Raw genomic sequence first — 10,048 nt, 5'->3', positions numbered from 1 at the left:
AGTGGCAAGAGGCACAGATTCTCCTTGAACTGAGGGAGCTGAACGACTCCTTGGATGGACAGTAGTTCTCTCTGCAAGTCTGCTTTTATTCAGTGCTGCTGGCAGAATAGAGTCTTGTTCAGTTTTCACCTTGATAGATTTTTTCTTTCTGCTGTCTCTGCATGTCTCTCTTCACTGAAGGTCTATGATATTAGCTCTATTATTTCTTCAGACACATTTTTTTCCCCCCATGACTTCAGGTAGAAATTCAGGCAGCTGCAATCCTGTCTCTGTGTTGAACTTGTCTTCACATTCCACCTTTGGTTTCTACCTATTTTCTTTTTTTTTTTTTTTTTTTTTTTTGAGACGGAGTCTCGCTCTGTCACCCAGGCTGGAGTGCAGTGGCGCAATCTCGGCTCACTGCAAGCTCTGCCTCCCGGGTTCACGCCATTCTCCTGCCTCAGCCTCTCCGAGTAGCTGGGACTACAGGCGCCCGCCACCACGCCCGGCTAATTTTTTTGTATTTTTAGTAGAGACGGGGTTTCACTGTGGTCTCGATCTCCTGACCTCGTGATCCGCCCGCCTCGGCCTCCCAAAGTGCTGGGATTACAAGCATGAGCCACCGCGCCCGGCCCGGTTTCTACCTATTTTCTTCAGACTTGTTCTACTTATTCTCTTCCCTTCAAACAGGTATTGAGGGCTTTGTGACCATGCCAAGGAGATGAGGATGAAAGATGTGCCTACCTATGCTGTGGTCTAAATTGTGTCCCTCCCAACCCTGCCCCAATTCATGTTGAACCCCTAACCCCCAGTGTGACTATATTTTGGAGATAGGGCTTTTAAGAGATAACTATAGTTAAATGAAGCCAAGGGGGGTTTGGGGAAGGCATTGTTGTAATCAGATAGGATTGGTGGCCTTACAAAAAGAAGAAAAGAGAGATCTCTCTCCACATGCACTCACTGAGGAAAAGCCATGTGAGCCCTCAGGAAGAAAGTTCTGTCTGCAAGCCAGGAAGAGGGCCTTCACCAGAAACTGACCACGCTGGCACTCTGATCTCAGACTTCTAGCTTCCAGAACTAAGAGAAAATAAATTTTTGTTATTTAAGTCACCCTGTCTGTTTCAGAAGCCTGAGCTGACTAAAACAACATAAAACTTGCATTCATGAAAATTGTGGACTCCATTCCTAGCCATTGATTTTTCACCTACATAGATCAGTAGTGGGTCATCATTACCCTGGGCGGCTGCATCTTCAAATCCAAAACATTTGAAAAGAGAGGCAGCATGAGTTTTCATTATGAAAATAGATAGTATTCAGGGAGCAGCAACGCGGAGGAAACAGGAGTGAACTGAGAGCGTAGTGACCATCATGAGCCTCCTCAACAAGCCCAAGAGTGAGATGACCCCAGAGGAGCTGCAGAAGCGTGAGGAGGAGGAATTTAACACGGGTCCACTTTCTGTACTCACACAGTCAGTCAAGAACAACACCCAAGTGCTCATCAACTGTCGCAACAGTAAGAAACTCCTGGGCCACGTCAAGGCCTTCGAAAGGCACTGTAACATGGTGCTGGAGAACATGAAGGAGATGTGGACTGAGGTACCCAAGAGCAGCAAGGGCAAGAAGAAGTCCAAGCCAGTCAACAAAGACTGCTATATCTCCAAGATGTTCCTGCACGGGGACTTGGTCATTGTGGTCCTGCAGAACCCTCTCATCACCGGTAAGTAGGGGCCACCTATCTGTCGACAGAACTCACTCCGCTGGCCTATGAAGACTGCTGCCATTGGTGTTGAGAATAATAGAGCTCTGTGTTTTTTTCTAGTGGAAAAAAAAAAAGAAAAGAAAATAGATAGTATTTTGAGTAGAAATGTGGCTCTTGAGACAGGCTATTTCTTTACAACAATTTTAATTCTAGTTCTGACTCCACTATATACAAATGATGTGACCTTAGTTAAGTTACTTAATCTGTTTAATTCTCAGATAATTCTTCTGTGAATGGGAATAATAGAGTATCTAATACATAGAGTAGTGGTGAGCATTAAATAAATTAATTCACATAAATCACTGAACATAGTACTTGACACATAAGCACACATTAATATTTATTTCTATTTATAGAAGTAGCTAAACAGAGATGTTGATACCTACTCTACAGGGTTGATTTTTAGTTTGGTAGATCACTTGCTCATACAGTCTTCATTAATCTGTGTTGAAGAAAAATTGCACTGGATGCCTGGTAAAAATGGAAAGACAGATTTTATTTGGGTTATTGCAGTAAAAGAGAGATTTTAGTATAGAACTGAGCACAACTTCACTGAAATAAAAGGTGGGCAGATTTTTAAGCCCAAACATGAACTAGCAGAAAAGCACTGGAGAACATTAGGTGGTAAGTTGATCAATGTAATTTGGCCATCTGTCTTTGCTAATTGGCACTTATTGAAGTTAGGCTCTGTGATGGTACTCAAACATTATTCTGGGTGTTTCTGTGAGGGTGTTTTTGGATGAGATTAACATTTAAATCAGCAGACTAAGTAAAGCAGACTGTCCTCCATGTGGGTGGGCCTCATCCAATCAGTTGAAAGCCTGAATAGAACAAAAGACTGACTTTCCTCAAAGAAGGAAAGAATTCTCCTGCCTAGTGGTCTTTAAATTGGATCAGTGGCTCTTCTCTGATGGTCTTCCAACTGGGACATTGACTCTTCTTGCTTTTACAGCAGCATCTAGCCTTCAGATTCAAACATTGGCTCTGCAGATTTTGAATTTACTGTCCTCCATAAACATGTGAGTTAATTCTTTATAATATGCCCCCTCCCTGCCCAACCCTTTTTCCCATTCTGTTTTCCTGGAGAACCCTGATTAATATAGGCTCCTACTTTTCCACAGAGACTGTGAGATAGGAACACTATCTGTTTTGAAGATTACATTTCAAAGGGATAGCTCTCAGGTTCTTGAGAAAGACATTCTTGGATAAATGTGGCAAAAGGCTGGGAGATGATTTACATCTCAAAAGGGCAGGGAAATAATTTACAATTGAAAGCTTTCTAAAGTAAATGCTCTAAGGAAAGGAAAGTAGGGGGTCTATAGTCAGGAAGAAATCAACCTTAATTTTAGTTAAGCTGAGGAGAATGTTAAGGTTGTCTTGTCATGTGCAAGGCACTGTTCTGTGCCTGGAGTTTCAGAACTATATCTGGGTATCAAAATATGGAGGGTATATAATTTTCATATATTTTAAAAAGATTTTATATTTTAAAAATTTGTTACACATTCCCGTGAACAAAAACTTAGTTTTTCCTTAGCAAGAAGAATTAGCTAAAATGAAAAGATAAAGCATTTTATTAACACCCACTTGCAAACCAGGCCTTGCTTATAAAACCAGTTTGAGTGGCCATTTTGTGGCACTTGCCCTGGGTGTCAACATTCCAGTTTACGGCTCTGCAGAGGATAACTTAGTTGAATAAGTCAAATGAGATACATGGTCTTAGCCGGGTGTGGTGGCTCACGCCTGTAATCCCAGCACTTTGGGAGGCCAAGGTGGGTGGGGTGGATCACCTGAGGTCAGGAGTTTGAGACCAGCCTGACCAACATGGAGAAACCCCGTCTCTACCAAAAATACAAAAAATTAGCCGGGACTGTTGGTGCATGCCTGTAATCCCAGCTACTCAGGAGGCTGAGGCAGGAGAATTACTTGAACCTGGGAAGCAGAGGTTGCAGTGAGCCAAGATTGTGCCATTGCACTCCAGCCTGGGCAACAAGAGCAAAACTCTGTCTCAAAAAAAAAAAAAAAAAAAAAAAGGTCTCCTAGTAGGATTTATGACATAGTGAATATGAAAGCATCTGAAAGTGTCTAATATGAGATGTCCCAGATAATGTCATTTAAAGTAGAAATTGAACTTGTTCCCATTTCTAGGTCCTAGGCCAACTGCTTGGCAGTGCTTTACCTCTTGGGTATTGCCGCTGTAGGCTTATAATCCCTGTGTTCTTGCTCTGAGCATTTTAAGATGAGAAGCTGCTGTTCCTTCTGTGTCATCAGGTCTTCAGGTGTCACTATCCAGAAATTCCATATTTTACTGGGAGGAATTCCAGGATATTTGGTGATCCTTGGAAACTGATGAGCAGGCGAGGAGATATGTGAGGGTGTAAAGTAACCAAGGATCAGCAGGAGGTATAATGGCAAAAGTTGCAAGGAGTAGGGAAGGGAAGAGAACAGCATTAGACAGTCACTCATCAAACATGCAGTGCTAGCTGCTGTGTCTAATGGCATGGGGGTCAGGGGCGGGTTGAATCCTCTCATTGCAGCCAGGGGAGGACTAAGTGCTATGGAAATCAAAGAAGGAAATCCTTTGACTATTCCGGTTTACATAATATTTAAAAGCAGGGGGTCTTGGGAGTCTGGTTAAAACCATTTATTTTTGTTTTGATTCTATTAACTGGCTGTGTGATCTTGGACACATCACTAAACCTCAGTTCCATTCATGAAAAGAGGATAATTAGATATACCTCATTTGGGACAATTAAATGAGATGATGTGGGTAACTCACTGAGCACAGCGGCAGGTACAGTTATTGAGCCAAAACCAAACTACTAGAAGGAGATAGGGAAAAGGAAACCCCAATTCTCCCTCTCCAGGTTTTCAGAGTACTTCCCTGCCATAATTTATGCTACCACGACTTAAGCTTTCTGCGCTAAGAATAGAGTTCATTAAAGCAAATTCTCTTGTGAGGAGTGGATAGAGAAGAGTGTTGGGAACCAGCCAGTTGACAGTGTTATGAGAAAGCAGGAAGTGTGGGCTTGCTTCAGCCAAGCAACTGGCTGAGGATTTGTTTTGTACCTCTGATTATTCATTTTCTGTGATACAGAAATTGCCTAAATGTTTTAATTATGTTCCTTTCATTGTATTTTAATGAGCTAATGAATTCTTTCACCCACTCCTTATCCTACAACAGGCAAATAATTATAAAACCCAGAAAAATCTTTTTAAATTGCCAGGAATAAAAAATTCAATGGAGCTCTTTCTTGGGTAATAAAATGAATGTTCTAATTTCGTTAGTTAGCAAGCATCTTTGAACACCCACTGTGCAGTGAGCCCCACACAGAATGAGAGGAAAGTGGGATACAAAAAAAAAAAAAAAAAAAAAAACAAACCCAGAAGACTACCTTAGTTTTACTTCAGAATAGAAATAAACCATCTTATCTCATCTCATCTCATTTTTTCATGCATTAGTTTACTCAGTAATCATTGGTGGATCACATAGTGTATGACCAGCACTATGCCAGGCATTTTGTGATTGGATGTGGCCAGAGTATGAAATGAGAGGCAGCAATCAGAGAGACATGAGCCTGAGGTAAATGGAGCCAGATCACAGAGACTTTATACAGAATAGGGTGAAGGGCAGCCATGAATGGTTTTAAACAGGGAGTGACACTGTCAGATTTACATGTTCCATAAATAACTTTGTAATGACAAAATGGATTAGAGGAAGAGTTACTGGTTATGATGAGATTACCATGGTTTTGCAGGAGAAAACAAAGGCAATGGAGGTAAAGATGAACATTGAACACCTGAGGATTCCTCTCTTCCCTATTTCACTTTTCTAAGAGGCTTAGATTTCAGTGAGATCTGTGTTTTTCTGTGGAAGCTAATTTCACCTGTAGCTCCACAGGGGTAGAGTCCCCTTCTATGGACTGTTAGTTACACTGGGTTTAGGAGGATGAAGTGTACTGATTAGCATAGACAAAGTCGCATGCCTTACCTATAGAGCTGGAGATTGGTTTAGAGGTGAACATGTTAGCTAAAGGAGTCCAATCACAGTGAATGCCAACTTTTCTGGGAATTCTGTGACCAGATACTCTCCCTGACTCTGGAAAGGCTAATGCAGATATGAGATGAGACTCACTGCAGATTTGGAAAGCAAGAGAGAAGAGGTCATTGTTTTCTAGAGTCAATTGCAGATAGACGCAGGAGCAGATGTCAGGTTCAAAGATGCTTCCAGGTGAGCCCTTAAAATCTACCAGCTTAGGTCAAGATAATTGAAATGGCTGCTGAGAACAGTGGTGGCAATTCCCCCGACCTTCACTACTCTGAGTTCTTCAAAGTTTGCTGTTCCCTATATTTAAACTCTTCATATCTGGCATATATAGAATGATTTTTTTTTTTCCTTAACCAAAGCCAGACTGATACAAAGTGGTAGTTAAGTCCATGAGTGAGAATGATATTGCTTAAGAAAATGAAGTTGGGCGGAAACCTTGAGGAATAACAATATTTGGGCATCCAGTGGAGGAAGACTAGAAAGGAGACCAAAAAATTGTCTGAAACAAAGAAAGAGAACCAGTGGAGTATGGTATCATGGAAACCAAAATGGAAAAAAACTTTCAAGAATGAGGAGTAATTACCAAAATAAATTAAGGGACTTAGCAAGACAATGAGTAAAGATTAGCCAGAAGGTTTGGGGAACCTAAGGTCAAGCATGACCTTAGAAAGAATAGTTTCAGTAAAGTGGTGCAAGCTCAAGCCATATTGTAGGGTCAACTGAGAGAAATGGCCCAGTCTGTTCACTCATGTAAAATGAAAGCATGAGTTTTGGCTGCATAACATTAAAAAAACATATTTGTACATCTGGGAAAATTTTCTCATCTATCTCCATGTCTGAAGGTGGAAATGAGACACTCACTTCTTCCTCAACTTTCCTTGCTGCTATAACACAGAACGTAACTTGTACTTTGTCAACCAATGACACCTGTTTGAGAGTCTGATTCAGAAGACACTGATCTGAAGAAGAAAGCCCAGTGCAACTCCAGCAAAGGTGGTTAAGTACCCCATTGAAAATATTTACAGTAGTGTATCTTAAGAGCCTTAAGATATCCCTAGCCTTTCGTCCAGTCTCACTGCCAAAAATCAAAAATAATTATCACAAACAAAAAAGTTATACTTGCTTATGAAGATGATCATGGCAGCATTATATATAAAAGGAAAAATTGGAAGCAAACTAAATGTTCATCCCCTTAGTGGAATGGTCAAGTAACCATGATATAGCTACTTGATAAAATATTCAATTTGTAGCTTTAACATTAGAGCCTATAACATAGTAGGTATTTAATAAAAAAATAAATTATTAAAGTGAAAATGATGGAGACCATGCATGGAAAAAATATGATTTGTTGTGATAATGTTAAGTAAAAGAGAAACTGAATTATATGTATATGATTATGGCTGTGAAAAGTAAGAGTGCATGAGTGCATGGACTCTAAGAAAACTGGAAAATGAAAATAGTTGTGGTAGGGTAGGTAGTATGTGGGTGGTTTTTTTCCTTACCCCTTAACATTGTATCTTAGTCTGTTCAAGCAGCTATAACAAAATACCATAGACTGGGTGGCTGGTAAACAGCAGAAATTTATTTCTCATGGTTATGGAGACTAGGAAGTCCAAAACCAAGGCGTTGGCAGATTTGGTGTCTTGTGAGGTCCCACTTATTAGTTCATAGGTGGCCATCTTTTTGCCATATTCTCACGTTGTTGAGGGGGGATGGAGCTCTTTGGAGTCCCTTTAATAAGGGTACTAATCCCATTATTGAGGACTCCATCGTCATGACCTAATCATTTCTCAATGGCCCCGCCTCCACATAGCATCACATTAAGGATCAGTTTTCAACACACGCATTTTGGGGGAAAACAGACATTCAGTCTACAGGATATTGTTACTATACTTGTTATTTATAAGTTAGCTTAAAACAACGACAACAACATCAACAACAACAAAAAGTCAAATAAGTCCAGTGCAATTCCTGCCTTGCCCTGAGCTCTGACTATCCGTAGGCAATTCTGCCATCTTAGTCAATTCTATCAACCAGCTTCAAAAGGAAAGCTTCTATTGATTAGCTCACCAAGCCAGAAAAATTATGACTTAGATCTCAGGAAGTTGGTGCTTCTATGACAATGCAATCCATCAGTACTTCTCTGGAGACTCCCACCTCCATGTACCTTCACAGAGAAATGTGAAAGAACATTGAAAAGAGGGACCCTCTCCTGGGAAATATTCTCTCCTTTCCTGACAGCCTAAATTGGGTGTCTGAGAAGCAACAAGACCTAGAAAAGAGAAGAGGCTTTGGAGCCTCTATTAGCTGAGTTGTGTTTAGGTATGTGCAATAGTAAATCTTACTTGAGTGGCTTAAATATTCTTAAACACTTTTATTTTCCTCACTTAACAAGAAGTCTGGAGGTAGATAGTCCTGGCTGGCTTGGCAACTCATGGAGAAGATCGGTGATCCAGGCTTTTTCTAGACTTCCTTGTCTGTGCGTGGCTTGTATGCTCCTTGATTTAAGAAGGCTGTAGCACGCCTACATTCCTGGCAGAAAGATGAGCTGCCTGCAGATTTTTACTTACAGCTCCTTGGCCAGAACTGTGTCACAGAACCACCCTTTGCTCCAAGAAACGCTGGAACATTGTTTTTTATTCTCTATTTTAGACTCTTTATTCTCTTATCTGAAAAGGGAAATGCAATGAACATCCTCATATGATTGTTGTGAGGCTCCAATATATGAATATCAGTAAGCATCTAGCCCAGCACCTGGAACATTGAGTAGGCTCACAAACTAGACAAACTGGACTCCAAGGAGCCAAAAAGTGAAGTCACATTCAAATGAGATACACATATGATTCCAAAAATATTAAAGAATAATATGTATATTTTTTTATTTTTAAAATTAATTTTTGTTTCTTTTTAAATCAATGCACATACATATTTTAGAGACAAATAGTTCTATAAGATATAATGAAACCCGTAGTCTCTTATCCTCCACACTTCCCTCAATTCCCAGAATGTGGTTCTTCAGAGGCAATTGCTATGAGATTTTTTGGGAGCATGTCTTCTGAAATTTATCTCCTGATTTCTAAATAACATGTTTCTTTTGATATCTACTGATATCTACTAATATTTCCATTTTAGTATCTATTGGAAAAATACTATAAAAAGTGAGGATTTTTGCTGACTTATAATCTATTTCTCACTACACACATATCGTCGTTTTGGTTAAATCATTATTTACTGTTTACCTTATTATTCAGAGCCACGTCTTGTGTCTGTGATGATTAAACTTTGTTTTGACTTGCAATAATAACTGCCTCTTTTATTTTTCTGAGTTTTTAATGTACCTATCAATAATTCGTGCCAAACTTTCTACTGGAAGCGTATATCTTCTCTCTATATGTTAAAATTACTCAACTAGCTCAGGGTTATCTTTTTCCTCCTGGAGGTCTCTGTCCCCATTTGAATCTAGGCTGCTGCATAGTATTCATCCTTATTCTTCATTGGCCTGGAAATTCTGTTTACTCCCTTGCTTGGTAGAGTTTCTGTTTTCTGGATCCCTGTCTTTTTTCTTCTTGAATGATACCTTCATTTTTGGGGTCTCATATTTTGCATTACTTTCTTGAGAAGGAATTCTTGGGAGGTAAATTATTTAAGGACTTGCACATGCAAAAATATTTCATTTCCTGCCTTTACCCCCAATTAATAGTTTGGCTGTATATAGAAATCTAGTGTGCCTCTTGTCCCCCAAAACTTTGAAACCATTTATCCCTTTTATTCTAGAGTGTCATTCTGCAGCCTAGCTTCTTACATTGTGATTATGAAATTTGGTGAGATTCTGATTACATATGCTTTTATGTAACTATTTTCCCCTCTCTGAAAGATCTTAGAATCTGCTATTCACTCCAAAGTTATTAAGTCTTTATTCAATCTGCTTGTTCATTTTTATAGCCTCCTTTTCTTGTTCTATAAAGACAAAATCTTCTCTTTTGCGTATTAAATATAAGGGTGTTGGGGTAAGTTTACTTCTGCTTTATGTTTTGTCTCTCAGGCATGTTTTTTCTTATTTATTTTAATGTCTATCTTTCATGTGGAGGAGTTTCTTAAATGTCTTATAATTCTTAGCTCTTTTTTTCTTTTTTTTACACGTTTAAGTTAGATGTTCTACAAAGCTGTAGAAGCAGTGCATGTGTGGAGGGTGCTGGTGAGTAGTTGGCTTTACTGTAGGATTATTGCTCTTTGTTGCGGATTCGCAAATATCAGCATCCATAGAT

At 39.6% G+C, this 10,048-nt stretch overlaps 1 protein-coding gene across 1 annotated transcript; it reads left to right on the top strand.

Annotated features, from left to right (window-relative positions):
• The first annotated feature begins 1,312 nt into the window (after positions 1 to 1,312).
• LOC116478740 (small nuclear ribonucleoprotein Sm D2-like) lies at positions 1,313 to 1,704 on the top strand. Its single transcript, XM_032754574.2, has one exon. It carries the CDS (start codon positions 1,348 to 1,350, stop codon positions 1,702 to 1,704), a length of 357 nt encoding a protein of 118 aa, XP_032610465.1. The 5' UTR covers positions 1,313 to 1,347.
• Positions 1,705 to 10,048: the final 8,344 nt, after the last annotated feature.

Source organism: Hylobates moloch, unplaced genomic scaffold (assembly GCF_009828535.3).
Source record: "Hylobates moloch isolate HMO894 unplaced genomic scaffold, HMol_V3 SCAFFOLD_3, whole genome shotgun sequence".
Taxonomy (NCBI): domain Eukaryota; kingdom Metazoa; phylum Chordata; class Mammalia; order Primates; family Hylobatidae; genus Hylobates; species Hylobates moloch.
The sequence above is the reverse complement of the archived record's forward strand: the minus strand, read 5'-3'. Positions and strand labels throughout refer to the sequence as shown.

Excerpts from the sequence above, each read along its gene's own strand:
- LOC116478740 (XM_032754574.2), top strand. The coding sequence starts at position 1,348 with ATGAGCCTCCTCAACAAGCCCAAGAGTGAGATGACCCCAGAGGAGCTG.